The 16524-nt window shown below is 33.3% G+C and overlaps 2 protein-coding genes across 4 annotated transcripts in view; both read right to left on the reverse strand.

The window, feature by feature from the left end:
* Positions 1-4452: 4452 nt before the first annotated feature.
* Positions 4453-5681, reverse strand: LOC124536151 (ATP synthase subunit d, mitochondrial). Its single transcript, XM_047112612.1, has 3 exons — positions 5451-5681; positions 5050-5268; positions 4453-4788 (listed from the first exon to the last, which is right to left on the reverse strand). The coding sequence occupies exons 1-3, from the start codon at positions 5567-5569 to the stop codon at positions 4602-4604; spliced, it is 525 nt and encodes a 174-aa protein (XP_046968568.1). The 5' UTR covers positions 5570-5681; the 3' UTR covers positions 4453-4601.
* Positions 5682-6514: 833 nt separating this feature from the next.
* LOC124536320 (protein trapped in endoderm-1) overlaps positions 6515-16524 on the reverse strand; it is a 42673-nt gene continuing 32663 nt past the window's right edge. The window contains exons 5-7 of one of the 3 annotated variants that reach the window (XM_047112843.1): positions 12988-13090; positions 8776-8990; positions 6515-8391 (exon numbers count right to left, since the gene is read on the reverse strand). In XM_047112843.1, coding sequence (XP_046968799.1) covers positions 8013-8391; positions 8776-8990; positions 12988-13090 — 697 coding nt within the window. In that variant the 3' untranslated portion in view covers positions 6515-8012. The remainder of the gene's footprint in view (positions 8392-8775; positions 8991-12987; positions 13091-16524) is intronic. The other 2 variants (XM_047112842.1, XM_047112844.1) reach the window with 2 other exon arrangements.

A 16524-nucleotide genomic window follows, 5' to 3' on the forward strand; every position in this document is an offset into this window, starting at 1 on the left:
AGATCACCTCTTGGTAAGGGGTATGATAAGCAGGCCCACCAGTCGATCATTAGTAATTGTCCCTCTTCTGCTCCTAACGGTTGTGCTCTCAACCAAAACACTACTAATCCTCTTAATAGCAATCCTAACTTCTTAGAAATGCTAACAAAAATACTTCTTAGTATTATTTCAACATGTAACGACATCCCCTTACCGTCCAACGTTGCTCAAGACTTATGTCAATTATTCTCAATCCTTCACAATGGCCCTAATCAGCTTCCTTCAATGGAACTGCAAGAGCGTCCGTCCTAAAAAACATGAACTCCTCTCACTGATTAACCTCCATAAACCTATCATTATTGCCGTCTCTGAAACATGGTTGATCCCTGGATCCCGATTCCGGGTCCCAGGCTTCTCCTGTTTGAGAGATGACAGAAATGATGGTTATGCAGGGAGTGCCATTTTTATACGGCACTCCCTCCCCTTTTCCCAAATTCCCTTATCCCTTCCCAGCCAGCATATTAATGCTGTTGCTGTCAGAGCCCTTAACATCTCTTTTCTTTTCCTGTACATTCCTCATTCTAATCCAGCTTTAATTCCTGATATTTCTGCCATCATTTCCTGTCTTCCTAGTCCTATCCTTGTAATGGGTGATTTCAACGCCCATCACACCTCCTGGGGTTCACATTTCTGTGACCCATTTGCTCTCTTGTTGATGGACATATTTGATGATGCAAACCTCTGCATCCTCAATAATGGCTCACCGACTCGTAGAGTATACCCTAACCAAAACCCAAAATCCGCTGTAGACTTATCATTATCCTCTCCAGTCCTTGCCTTCTTAAATATCCTGGAAAATCCTCTCCTCCACTTTTGGTAGTGACCACTTTCCTATTCTCCTTTCTTTAAATCACCGATCCATTCTCCATATCAATCCAAATCCCTTATTAAAATATAAGCTAAAGAATGTTAACTGGTCTGCATATGCTGAGTCTGTTGATTCCATGATCGACAACCTCTTTGTTTCACAAGACTATGGAGATGTAATTCTTTGCTATGATCTTTTCCTTAATGGCATTTTTTCTGCAGCTGATCTTCATTTTCCCAAAAAACACATCTCAAAAACTCATTTGCTTTCAACCCCTTGGTGGGATGAAGAATGCAAGCGATTATCTGAACAGAGACTAGAGGCTGAAGTATCATACACATTGTGTATGTCTATGGATAATTTTTGTAGGTACCAGAGAATCGACGCAAAATTCAAACAGCTAATTTCTAAAAAGAAAAAAGTCAGTTGGATTCATTTTTGTGAATCCCTGAGTCCTCGTTCCCCTTCCTCTGTAGTCTGGTCCCAACTTAAAAAATTCCGCCGTTGCCTTAATTCTGTCAATCTTTCTTCAAATACTCCTTCTGAGTGGCTTAACAATTTCGCTGACAAGCTTGCCCCCCATTTGTCCCTTATGAGGATAGTTTTCTAAATTCTACGCCAGCATCTACTTTGGATGAAATGGATGCCCCCTTTTCTTTTTCTGAACTTGATTGTGCTTTAAATGGTTTATCTGACTCTACTCCTGGGGAAGATGGCGTTCCTTACTCTTTTATCTCTAAATTGAACGATAAAGCGAAAAATTGTTTTTTAAATATATTTAACTCGGTTTTTATTAAAGGAATCATCCCGCAATCTTGGAAGTCGCAAATTGTTGTCCCTATTCTTAAACCGGTTAAGAACCCTTCAGATTGCAATTCATATAGCCATAGCTTTATCGTCAACTTTGGCAAAGATCACTGAACATCTTTTGAAGAACCGCCTGGAATGGTTAATGGAAAGCAGAAATATACTTGCTCCCTCTCAATTTGGCTTTCGGAAGGGGTTGAGCACCATTGATAGTCTAAGCATTCTTACAACAGACATTCGAATTGCCTTCGCTAAAGGAGAGTACCTTGTGGGAATATTTCTTGATATATCTTCTGCATATGGTAATGTCCTTCTTCCGTTACTCAGGCAGAAAATGCAACAGCTGAGTATTCCATCGAGGATTGTACATCTCATATGTAATCTGTTAACTTGCAGATCAATAACGGTTAGACACCAACATCACTCTCTTCCCCCCAGACTTGTCTGGAAAGGTCTTCCTCAAGGCTCAGTACTCAGTCCTCTGCTTTATAGCATATACACTCATGACCTCGATTTGTCTGTTAACAATTTTTGCAACATACTCCAGTATGCTGATGACACTGTTTTGTACTTTAGATCTAGTTCCATTGAAAATTTAACGTTCCGATTAAACACTGCTTTGCATTACCTATCCCAATGACTCTCTGACCATGGCTTATCGCTGTCGACAGCCAAAAGTCAAGCAGTGATATTTACTAAAAAGAGATATATACCTTCCTTCAATTTGTCTTATGAGGGTCAACGCATCAATTTTGTAGACAAAACAAAATTTCTTGGTATTATTCTCGATCAACGACTGAACGGAATTTCACACTCTGATTATTTAGCCAAGAAATGTGAAAAATCTATTAATGCCCTTAGAGCAGTGTCTGGAGTTTGGTGGGGAGCTCACCCTTATACACTGAAGCTGATCTATAACGCAATAGTTCGTAGTCATTTGGACTATGGACTGTTTGTTCTAGATCCCTTCAATAAATCTGCTTCAGAAAAATTAAACAAAATTCAATATAAATGTTTGCGCATAATCTTGGGTGCGATGAAATCCACCCCTACTAATGCTCTACAGGTTGAGTGTGTTGACCCTCCTCTACATATAAGGAGGCAATATTTATGTGACCGCTTTGTCATCAAATGATTGCAGCTATCTTCCCATCCTCTTTTGACCAGGTTAAACAAATTATCCCACCTTTGCAACCCGGACAGTCCGAAATCCTCATTCCTATTAAACGGTTTCCTTAAGTATACCAACCTTCATCATCCTCTTAACACGTTTCCTTCTAATCCTCTTTTTTCCACCTCCTTTAAGGCTCTTTGATTTAATCCTCTTGTAATTACAAACCTCGGTCTTATAAAAGGTTCTTCTGATACTGCTATGCAATTTCAAAGAATCTTTCATCAAAATTGGCCAAATCACCTCGCTATATACACTGATGCCTCTAAACTCTCTCCAATCGGATGCGTTGGTGCATCGTGTTGGATTCCCAAGTATAAAATAGCACTACTTTTTAAATGTCCCTCTGAAACTTCTGTATTTTCCGGTGAGGCTATTGCTTTACTGGAAGCTATTAAGTACGCTCAGTCACATAATATTCAACAGTCAATTATTTTATGTGACTCCTTAAGTTGCCTGTTGGCCATTAAGAAAAATCCTTTTCGTAGCAAATTAAGGCTTTCCATCGTTTGCAAGATCAGAGAGGCCCTGTTATCCTGTCATCATCAGGGTCTACAAGTTTTGCTCGTCTGGATTCCAAGTCATTCAGGTATTATTGGAAACGAGATGGCTGACTCTTATGCAAAGACTGCTACACAATTTGGTTCATCGGAGCATTTTGTCAATTCTGCTAGAGATTTACTCACTCTTGCGAAAGCTGAAATGGATAAATCCTGGAACTCTTTTTGGATTTCATCAAAATCGGTTAAGGGTAAGTATTATTCGGCGTTACAACAACCTAAAATTCCGAGGCGTCCATGGTTTTCATTTCACAGGCACGCTGATCGTTGGATCATTTCCACTATCTGTAGTTTACGCCTCGGCCATTCCTGCACACCTGTCCACCTAGCAAAGATAAAAGTTCGTGATCACTCGCTGTGTGAATGTGGCCTAGACGAAGGTTCCGCAACCCATGTCCTGTTCCTTTGTCCTAAACTTATTCATCCCATTTACGACGTTCTCCCTCCTAAAGTCCCCCGCCCTATAAATGTTTGTTGACGTTTGTGTTTTGTCCATTTTGTTCTTTTCTATGTAAATATATTAAATGTAATAAAATTAAGTTGTGAATAGTCCCATTGAGTGTTATATTTTAGTATACATAGTTTAGAGTACAAACAATTATTTTTATTGTAACATATTATTAACCCTTAATGTTTGTGTTGTTCTAGGTTGAGAACAAGGAAATTACTACTACTATGCTAGTCTTCAAAATTTAATTGAGTTTGTTTCCTCAACTGTTCTGATCAATCTCTTTCGTGTCTTCTCCATCCTACATGACATTGGCGAAATAATCTGTGCCCTGCCGGCACAACTAAAAGTCATTAAACCAAGAATTGAATTGAATTAAAAAAATGTTAGATATAATAATAGATTTTTCAAGATACTTTTCATTTGTTTAAAATAGTCAAATTGCAGTTTTTAAATTCCTTTGACACAATTATTACACAGTTGTAATGTTATGATTCTACTAAAGAGAATTCTACTGAATACCTTAATACCTGACTGTTATTTCCAACAAATTTTGTTTTTTAGTGGAATCGGAATAAACAAAAGAAACATTTATGACATTTTAAAATAAAAATAATAGTGGAAACATATTACTTTATTCCTACATAAATTATACAGAACAATTTTTTATTCACTTCAGCTTAAGATGTTATACTTCACAAATAATGTTCTACAATGATCATTTTATAATAGAACTTATTGTAAGCCCTTGATGTATAGTAGCTTTATCTAGTGACCGGAATGAGCTTGTTTTTCTGGGTTAACGTAGTCCAGCTGCTCTTCAGCATCATGAGGCCAGAATGTAGGCTTGTTGAGAGGATCGAGGGCAATATCGGGGTGGGCGTCTTTGAAGTCTTCCATGGTCATCTGTTCATAAGGTAAGATCGCCTTGGTCTCTTGGATCTGCTTTTCGAACCTAAACAAAATATGATTTCAATTAATACTTTAATGGTTTTTTTAAATTACATTAAATATGTTTGTTCTAACCTCAACATAAATACAATACACTTTAATAAAAGAAATGCTAAAGAAATTTTTGATTTAAATAGTAATCAATAGGTGTTATTGCTAACATGAATAATTTAATTTAAAATCTGACTGGAACATTTATATAATTTACAACATAAAAAAAAACATATTTATCATTATTTTTAAGTAAAGGTAGTTTATAACTTACGACGCAATGTTTGCATTCGATGTCTGGACAAATGCATCAATTGCTTTCTTTACATCCACCCATTGAGCTTCAACTTTGGCGGTCATGGTGTCTGCCGGGTATGGGATCTTGAGGGCTTCGTATTGCTTTTGGAAAGTGTCAACCATTCCAGGAATGGGGATAGTCTGCTTGTAAAGTGCCCAGTTGATCTTAGGTAACTCAGCAGGGTTAGCCAACACCCTGGAAATATGTTATTAAAGTAATTAATAAAAACATGATTATGTATATTATAAGATAATATTAACTACTATTCATAATTAAATAAAACTCAGTTAATATTTGTTTTAAAGTTTATATTCGTGTTTTTTTTATTATTACAAAAATTGATTTTTAAATTATGTAACATTCATGTCAAAACTAACCTTCGTAGATAGCCATCGGACTTGACTTTGAAAGCAGCAAGGCTGGCCTTCTGTTCCGCTGGGACCCTTTCGGCCAGGGCGGCCCAGTTTACAGAGCTCTGAGCGATCCTTTTCGACATATTTTGGCTGATTTATTTTATAAAATTGCGGACCTCGTCACTGACAACTTCAAGTAACCAAAGACAGCTATAAATTTTGTGGTGTTGCCATGAATATAATATCGTAAACAGTAAAGCTATGTACACATAATAAACGAAGTTAAAATATATGTTTTGCACAGCAAAATTATAAGTATGATAAATATAATAAAATAGTATAGTTATAGTTTTTACTTTTTAAGCGCAGATGAATATCTGCGTAAACAATAACGGTATGACGGAAGTTCATCATTTTGTTAGTTAAAAATAACCACTTCCCGTATAACTTATTAGTTTTTTTTCAATTAGAAATATGTACATCCCGTACATATTTCTAATTGAAAAAAAACTTAGCAATGCATCGAAGATGTACCGGAAAACACGTAAAAGTATGACCTACGCCTGATTTTTCTCTAGTGTTGTACTCTTGCACTTGCACTGTTATACCTTTTAGTTGGTCTGTAGTGTAAATGCCTTGAAGTGTAATAAGGGGAATTTTATTTCATTCATTTTCTACAAAACTGAAACCACTTAATGTGGGACACCTTTAATATTTTACAATCATAAATGATGGAAGGGGTAATGAAAAGCGTATATATGTTTTGGATTGTTGCCTTTTTTGTTTTAATTGTAAACAAATGTAAAAAAATATATTTGCTGGAAAATTGTGATCGTCGCTCTGCACATAAGAGGAGTTGCAGATGTGCTACCAGCTTTGAGGACAGAATACAAAACTCGAGTTGTGTTTTTAAAAGTAGAGTAGTTTCTTAAAATCGATTATATATTTTTTTTTCATTTTAGGTCTACGTTCTTCTTTTATTGGGGGTTAGCTTTAATGACACTTGGTAGGTTAGAAATAAAACAACAGCACTTATCGAAATACATTTATTTAAACTTTGGTATGAATTAATCTAAATTTTATAAGTAGATAAATTACCAAAACAAATTATAAATGCTCGCATATCATATAAATATATAAAACTATCTTATATTCAATACACAAAATAATTGCCGCCATTATTCTAATTGACTTTTAATATCAGTCTTGATGAAAAATCAAACAATATTTTTTTAATAAAAAAAAAATGTATATAAGATTGTTTATTATGTAGAACTATAAATTACATTTTTGGTATTACTACATATAAATATGTCCCTTAATAGTAAAGTATTTATTTATGTAAATTAACTACGGGGAATGTTTTGAGGGAGAAGAAATTGTAAACGGAGTTCATTCCACGAGTCGAGCTCCTAGGAAAAAATACTTCTGCACCCATTGGTCGATGATGATTGGCTAAAGACAAAAGAGACCAATCCGACATATAAATTAAACGATTTGGTCATGAAAGTAATGCGTATTAACCAATGAGTGCATATGGTTAATTTCCTTTGGGAGCTCGTCTCGTGGAATGGAGTTTATTAGCAATAGTAAATTTGAGTTTTAAGTTACATTTTTTTTTAATTTATTGCCACTGCAGATCAAAGGAATCTTAACGTAAGGTTTCTTTTTTTCTTTATTACTTGTTTCTTTTTTTTTTAAATTGTGTAGTAATCAATTTGAATTAAAAATTTCAAATATTTTTAAAAGTTTTGATTAAACTCAACGCAATAATGAGGTAAAGGAAAATGCAATCTGGTAATCACAAATCAAATGCAATTATTAATTTCAATTAAATATTCTTTAAATGTTTTTGGTGACTTTTTTGGTAACTCAAGGCAAATAAAAATTAAATATTTTTAGGTTTTTCTGTCTAGTTTTGATTTTTTTTTAATTTATTTATATATTTATATAAAAATAGCTAATCAGAGACGGAGTATCATAGTTTTACGTTACTTTTTAAATATCATTTAATCTTCTTTGCATCTCGACCACATTTTATATAATTATGTACTGGTAACATTTTAATCCTCAATTGAAGAATTGGTTGTTTTTTTTATTTATATCTTGCTTTAGACGAAAGTACAACTAATGATAGAGTATAAATCGGTATTAATATAACACTTAAGAATATTATATGTTTTTCACCTTAGTTTCTAAATAAATTACTTTGGTCATGTAAGTATGCTACTTTCATTTGTATTTACAATTATTAACATTTATTTACAGATAGTTCTAAGATCTAAGTGTTTAAGTTAGCGCTACACATTCGTCCAAATTCAACTTGCTATAAAAAAAGCACCTGCGTTGCACTTTGACAAATGTGTGACGTTTGGTTAATTATTTGGTTCCTATTAAATATTTACTTATAAAAAATATTTCGTTTAATATTTTTCTTTTTATAATGACAGCTGACAGTTGTAAGCTAATTGTCTATGGTGCTTATATAATATACAATTATTATTGATTACTCAGTTCAAAGTACCATCAGACTATAACCAATCAATGGTCCCATTCAATCAAATCGCAACCAGTACGAAGTAAGATTTATAACTTAGTCGGTTTTTCTTTTAACGGATTACGCTTATCGAGGTAGTGAGGGGAGTTCGAGGACTGGCCGACAGTCCTACTCCCCCAAGTAGTCCTTCGTGCCACGGGATTATTTTTGCAGAATTTTAAAAGATTGCCATACGCAGCTCTATATTGTCTATTGGTCGCTGCGTAAATAAGTGGGTTCATTACACTGGAGGCCCAAGCCAGGATAGAGGCTATGATGTGTAGCCAGGGGAAAGATATGCCGTCGTCTGCCACGTTCATGATCATGAGGGGAAGGAAACAGGCGAGGAAACAAAGGAATATCGTCAACATTAGTGTTGTAAGGCGCGAGTCTTCCTCCTTCTCTTTGGCTGTTTGGCCGCTTAGTTTGCTGTAAATAAAAAAGAAATAGTTTTATTTTATATCCAAGTTTCGAAGTAGATTACATTAATCAATTATGAATGTTTCTAAATAACGTTTTTAATATTAAGACTAAGGTCTGACATTTCTCAGCCAAGACTAAGTTACGTGCCAATAATTTAACGAATAGGAAAATTCTTGACAAGACAATCTTATACGATTTCTAGGGCAAATTCACTAGCAGAAAATTTATAAAACATTTTTTTTTTATTTTGACTTTGAAGCGGAGGTCATCTTAGACACCCCGCAAAAAATCCATTAAACCACATTGACTTCATTGAAATTTAATCAGTTATATTTTGTTAATAATCTTGTCTATTAACGCACACATAAAGAACATGCATGGATATCTCACCCACATACACACCTGCGTCCTTCCAGCTTTCTCTTGCTCTCTCTTACTCTCCAGTATATGCAAGAGTAGGACACAATGATCACAACGCATGGCAGCGCGAAACCGAAAACGAAGAGGTATTTCTTTGGACTCTTCCCGTCTTTGGGTAGAATCGTACACGAGAACGTATTTGGATCTAAACCAAGTTGGCCCCAAATTCCAAGGAGTGGTGGTATCTGAAATAATATAATTACTTTTAAATACAGAACACAAATGTTTATCTATATCTAATATTAGTAACTCTGTACCACTGAACCAAATTTATACACGTAATTTGCTACTTTTATGCCTAAAAACTGACGAACAAACTCTTAAACGTCAGCAAAGTCGTGCACGAAAAGTAGTTTACTTATCATTACACAGTATAAAACATAGTCCCTTACTGCTGTCTGTCTCTATGTATGCTTAGATCTTTAAAATTACGCAACGGATTTTGAAGCGGATTTTTTTATTAGGTTGAGTGAGTCAAGAGGAAGGTTTTTGCATATAATACATCTATTGCCGACAATAAAGTGAAGAAGCAATGTTAGAAGTTTCTAATGCGGTGTCGTAAATAAACAAATTCTGTAGTATATTTAGTATCAATATAGCACCCGTGGGAAGCTGGGTCGGGTCTCTTGTAAGTATTATACGAGTAAGCGAATTAACTTATTTAGACGATATTATACTAAATTTTAGCAAAAAAAAATGGTTTATATGATACTCCGTGAAAATAAATAATAATGCCGAATTGTTTCACGCTTAGAGGTGTTACAAAATTTAAATTCTAAATCGTTTCATTTAGTTATAAATATTATACGTAAAAGCCAAGTACTAAATTTATTATTTCTTTCTTAATAAATTAATATATTATTGTCCAATAAAAGGATATGTATTATTATCGTGTCAATCTTAGACCTAAAATGAAGTACCTCCAAAAATAAACTCAATATTCATACGGTATAAGCACGGTATCAACGCGTTTACTTATTCTGATGCGACCTCACCCGTTGAATGCACAATAACATTCTTGATTAGGGTTGCCAATGGAAAAAACGAAAATAATAATAAACTTATAACTATGTATTATATATTGTTATCCGTCTTCATTTAATATTATCGAAAATTTTCATTTTAATTACATGTTGTAAAGGTACCCGTCTTAATTTAATATCTTCGAAAAAATTCATGGTTTTTTGCTGTAAAGGACCATATTGATCTATATTAAATGCACATTGGTGATGGTAACCAATTTAATTGTATGTATTATTGTTATTTAACAAAAAGCGTTGAACATTATAGGGCCGTGTATACATAAGGTATCCAGCCTTTTGGCATATTCATAGAAAAATATATAAAAGTCTATAGTCTGGTAAAACTTCGAAACGCAGCTGATTATGTGATTATGATTATATATATTTCTGCAACTACTACTTCAGTATCAAAAATTTTAATTAGGATTTTTTTTTATCGTACATGCTGGCAGCGTGAGTATGGCGTAGAACACATGACAACGAAAAAAACTAATATTTCAAATAATATGAAAAAGAAGAGGTTACGAACGTGAACGGCTAGACTTATATTTGAAAAAACATCATGTCTGATAACGACATGCCTAACTCCTCATTAAATACTTATATTTATATACAATGTTAGATTTCAAATTTCGAATTCGAAAATTCCTATTTTAAAACAGCAACAGTATTGACAGCCCTATTCTTAAGCCATTAAAATGCATTTACACCAGAAACAATTGGTCGAAATTGTTTCGAACGGTTATCAACTGTTATTAACTTGGATTACGGAAATGGCGCTGAATGAATGATGTTTGACAATTAACGTTTAACATGTATGTTTAATTTATAAGTTCAAACGAGTTTTAGTATCTTAAGGACAAGCTGAAAATATATTGCAATGAACGTAAATTGGTACTAGTAGTACAAGGTTACATTTAAATATATTAAATTTGTAATACTGCGTTCAAAATATTTTTTTTTGGAAAAATTAAAACAAAACGAGTTAAATAATGCTTTTGCTAGAAAGGTATTACACAATAAGTGAGGTTATAATTGATAACAAATCTTGGGATGGGAATAAAACCATCGTCTCCTGGCTTGACTTATTCCCCAAACAAAACCCGCTGAGTTTCTTTCACCAGTTTTTCTCAGTAATTTCTTTTCCGAACCCGTGACAGTGTTTAATTTATAAGTATGTATAATGCTCCCATATTTAATAAAGAAGTTTGAGCTTATCAATCAGTGGCCCCAATGAAGCATGATTTACTAAAGTGGGGTATCTTTAAGAAATCACTTCGTATCTCACTTCTGCATTAATGACAATCGACTTAAAACGATACGCCATTATAATTACTATAGTTAGTGTCGTATATCACAATCTAAAATTTCACGCTGTACTGTTGTTCAATAATACATATATAACTACTCCACCCAACCATTTATAAACTAACTCTAACTTTATGTAAACTGTTAAATGTTTACGTCACATAACAATACATGCATAGCGCCATTTTTGAAAGAGCTAAGTTATTATTTTTTAAATATTACAGACTATACAACCGTCAAAGACTTGACGTCATTTCGTTATCAATATTATTTATTTTCATTTATTCCTCCTGCATAGAATAGGCTTAGGCTACATCACTATGTTCACCTTTTGTATAAATAATTATATCTAATCATAAGCGCATAATATTTAAAACAATTAATTAAATATATGACTAAATAACCAAACAGTAATAGTTTTTTTACAATAAAACTACTATTTATAACATCTAAAGTAATGTCAATTAATGTGTCCCGGTCTTAATTTAAAGCGGGACCCACACGGATGGCCCTAATTCGGCGCAATTAAACACGTATCGTATCATACGTGGAAGTGCAATGAACTAATTCAACTTCCTTCATAATCCTAGTTTGTTTGTTTATCTGTGCACACGTCGAATACGCAACGTTTATTGCTATAAGGCTGTTTTCACACTAGGAAAATTATTAAGAAAATTTAAACGAATGTATTTACATATGAATTGTTAATTATGCTATGTGTATTTTATATAACAGTATTTCCTATCGTTAATCTCTATATATAATTTATAATATATTATTTATTTAGCAGATTTCATCTAAATCGGTCCAGCGGTTTGAACGTGAGGTAGAAGAGTATTTTTGCATTTAAATTATTAAGTATTGAATAGGACAGTAGTATGTTATAAACAGAAGCCGTTGAAAAAGAAGCATATTCTTGTACTTATATATAAGATTTGTTTAGTAGTTTTTCAGTTAGGTATTATAAATACGTCCTGATATATGAGAATAGGAGAGAATTATTTCTTCACACAATACAGATAATTTATTGTTATAAGGCTGCATACACACGAGAAGAAATAAAATTAATCTAAATTTACGTATTACGGTTACAGTACTTAAAATACTTTAGATTTTTATTACACAATAAATTTCAATACACGAATCATTGTTTATTTTAAATGTATTTTTTTTTATTGATAAAGTCATGTTAATTATTAGTATATGTGATATGAGTTGGATTTCACAAGCACTTTCGAATTTTACATTAAACGTAAAGTATTATGCACGTAGCGTTGTGGTCTTCGAACTTTTTGATCAAATTAAATTGTTATTCATCGCGCAAATCATTCACAATTCACATGCTCGATGTATCGTATCGATATCCAAGGTATTGACGTTGTGCGTTACATAAACATTATCATATATTTCGTCAGTAATACCCGGCACGGGAGTTCAGGTATGGTAAAGTAACAGCCTGTAAATTTCCCACTGCTGGGATAAGGCCTCCTCTTCCATTAAGGAGATGGTTTGGAAGATATGATAAGATGAAGGAATACACATGTGGCAGAATTTCTATGAAATTTGTCACATGCAGGTTTCCTCACGATGTTTTCCTTCACCACTGAGCACGAGATGAATTATAAAGACAAATTAAGCACATGATTCAGCTGTGCTTGCCTGGGTTTGAACCTGCAATCATCGGTTAAGATGCACGCGTTCCAAGCCTTCTCCTCAAAGGGAGAGGAGGCCTTTAGCCCAGCAGTGGGAATTTACAGGTTGTGTTGTTGTTGTTGTACCCTTACGGACTAGCACTAGTCCAATCTAAAGATTATTGGAAAGGTTTTAAAAAGGAGGTTTATTATGTACTCACCATTAAGCCAAACGATACGAGCCATATTAGGAGCAGTTGTATCCAGATCTTCGTCGTCGTGTAGATCTGCGAGTACATGTCATAGTAGGCTATCAATGTGTATCTGGAAGAGAAGAAACTTTATGAGGGGTTTGAGATATTCGTAGAAATGTGGTAGCCTAGTTCATGTCGTTGTAGGTGTAGTCGAAATAAAAAAAAACTATATTTATGAGTAATTGTTTTCTACGGATATTTATATTTCTTTATGATAACGATAAATTTTATTGTTATTTATAGTCGTACTACTTAGTCGTAATATTATAAATGTCTTTACAAAAATATATTATTTATTAAAAAAAATATTAAAATACTGATATAAAAGTTATCATATTTAAAAATACCAAACGGTGTTATTCTTTTTATTTGTAAAATAATGTCAAGATAGGTATTAAGAACGCATTTATACCAATTTGAAGATAGACTCCAAATGGTTAGATGCTCACTACGCAATTGGGGTAATTTATATAACAGATTTGATATTATAGGTCCCAAAGTATCTAGTGTTAAATTTGATGAAAATAGAATTGACATGAATATCTCGGCTTCGTACAGGTATACATATTTTTTTTGCTTTTAACAATTATTGTTCTATTTCAACTTATTTACACAAAAACCTTAATAAGTTATACACCCAAACCTTCCTTATGGATCCCTCTGTCTATTAGTGAAAACCGCATGAAAATCCGTTCAGTAGTTTTGATGTTTGTCGCCAACATACAACACTGACAGACAGACGCGTCCGGGGCCTCTATTTTATACATGTAGAGACTAGTGACTGTAATAATTTTCATTTGTCATTAACTAACTTATCGTTCGTAATAAAAAGCTCCTAATATAACCGTTAAAGCACGTTGAGTTGATGTTGCGATGAAGGAGAACGAATGTTTGAACCATTCGAACGGCTCCCTCGTTCACGGTTCATTAGAAGCGTATACGTTATTGAACGAAACGAATCTCCGAAATCGATCCGATGCTTATGATTTTTTCATGTTTATTCCATAATGAGATGGCATATATTATTCTGTCATATAACTCAAAAACTAAAAAGTTCCAAACAAGATGTAAAACCTTCTTTCGTTTAGCATGCGATAAATGCATTGTAAGGTTTTGATAATATATAGGAACCGTTAAGTGTGTCCCTTGTTTTTTTTTTCTTAATTCTATTAAATATTAGTATCGTTTAGTGTACTTATATATCACATTTTTTTCTTAATTATATTATTAAAATTTAAATAGGTTTATAAAATGAGACTACACAGAGGTCTTTGTCGGCCTGAACCATTGGTGAGGTACCCTAGATTTCTTAAAATATTTTTTGGGTAGTAAAATGTGCGACTCAATCCTGCTTTTACCGAGGCGGATTTTTGTTTAACACGATGTTGTATACACAGCTTTCTACCAAACCACAAAAAAGTTTTGGAGAAATTTAATCAAATTATTTTTATATCGTAGTGATAGTTATTGTGGTTGATCAATAATCATAATTCATAATTCGCGACTTGGTTCAATTTAAACAACATAACATTATTGTCAAAAAAAATCTGAACACAAATTCTTTTTTTATTTTTCTTATTTAGTTTCGAATTTTGTTCTGTTTTTGTTAATTTATTCGTACAGATTTAACCCAATAAGTTCTCTAAGCGTTATCGGCATTTAAAAAGCACTTGGCTAACCGTGAGAAACAGCCGTTTGCTTTTGATTAGATAAGAAACGTATGCTGTAAGTTTTTCTCGATCGTTTCAAACGGGGTTACGTACTGTTGGCTTAACTCGCTATTGTGGTAAAAGCATAAAAATATATCTTTTAAAACGATATTATCTCCTTATAAAAGTAAATTGATGAAGGTAAGAACTTCTTGTTTGGTTTGGAGCTCCATCGCGCGATTCCAATGAGGTTTGACGGATTAATTGTGCTGTTTATGGCAAATATATTTAAGTATTCCTACACTGTTTGGTATTTATAATGCTGTTCTAGAGAACGGAGATTTAACATTAAAATATTTCGATTATACAAATTTCGCGTAAGCATGTTATGTGATAAATGTCATTTAATTTTTAATGATCTATATTTGTGGATAGGTTTCGATCGGGTCTACCTCTAATCTAATTTATATACATATATTAAGCACATATTTGACGACCTCCGTGGTCGAGAGGTATGTACACCGTTTTTCATGGGTAAGCCACTTCGAGGTCCTGGGTTCGATTCCCGGCTGAGTCGATGTAGATTATTATTAGTTTTCTATGTTGTCTTGGGTGTCGGTGTTTGTGGTAACGTCGTTACTTCTGATTCTCCATAACACAAGTGCTTTAGCTACTTACATTGGAATCAGAGTAATGTATGTGATGTTGTCTCATATTTATATATTTATTTATTTAAGATTTCAGTGGTACTACTACTAGTTCGTAATAAAATTTGGTAAAAGACTAATAATAAAATTGCAAGCTAAATATAACTTATTATATTATATATTCAAATCGTTCATGCACCAGATTCATTAAAAGTCAGCTATTATAGATACTATATCATTTGATTTATCAGAGCGTTCCTTTTACAGATTTCTCTTGATCTGATCGGTTTAAATTATTAAAATGTTACCAATTAAAATTGCTAAAGTATACTTTTGTCCTTGAATAGAAGTTTATTCCACGAACAAGTCATAGTATCATAAAAGGACCTTCTGTGGATGGACGATGATATCATTGGCACTTAGCACGTCTCCTCGGAGTAGATGAAAGCGAATCCGAACAAAATAAAGTAACACGTCGATGCAGCTCGTAAGGGCTCCAGGACAGAGATCCCTTTGTGCAGCGGCTACTGACCCGCTCTCATGAATGGATTTATTTTTATGGCAACACACACCAGTGTGAGGGATAAGTTGAAGGCGATTATGAAGTTATATATATGATGATATGGGTTTTTGAGCGCGATATAGCATCGTTTCAGACAAAGCGTTCGGTTCTATATGTGCACCAAGGGAGCATTTCCAACAAGTGGTGGCATCAAACAGACGGTCAGTCGTAAAAATTCACGATTTTAATTTATTTAATACTGTAAGCAATCCTATCAAAAGTAAATATCTAAAAACTCTCAAAAAGAGACCACTCATGTTTATTATAAATATATCATAATAAATTCAAATTTTATATTAAATAATTTTTGAAACAATAATGGATAAGGAATAATACTTACTCACTTTTCAGTTCAGTTTGCGATGAAAATATTTTAAGAACTTTTATACGACACTTAATCAAAACATTACTTCCGGAAAAGCTTGTAAATGTAACCTACATTGGTCCTTTGTGTTCAACCACATTTTATAAACTTGCTTTGTACAAATCTCATCAAAATCGATAGAGTAGTATAGTCGTGAAAGCGTAACTGACGAATAGAGTTTCTTTAATATGATAATATTAGTACAAAGGAAAAGTTTGTTTATATACGTGGACAATACAGAATATATAAATTTAAGTAGTCATAAAGTATACATTTGACAAT

Source organism: Vanessa cardui, chromosome 16 (assembly GCF_905220365.1).
Source record: "Vanessa cardui chromosome 16, ilVanCard2.1, whole genome shotgun sequence".
NCBI lineage: Eukaryota > Metazoa > Arthropoda > Insecta > Lepidoptera > Nymphalidae > Vanessa > Vanessa cardui.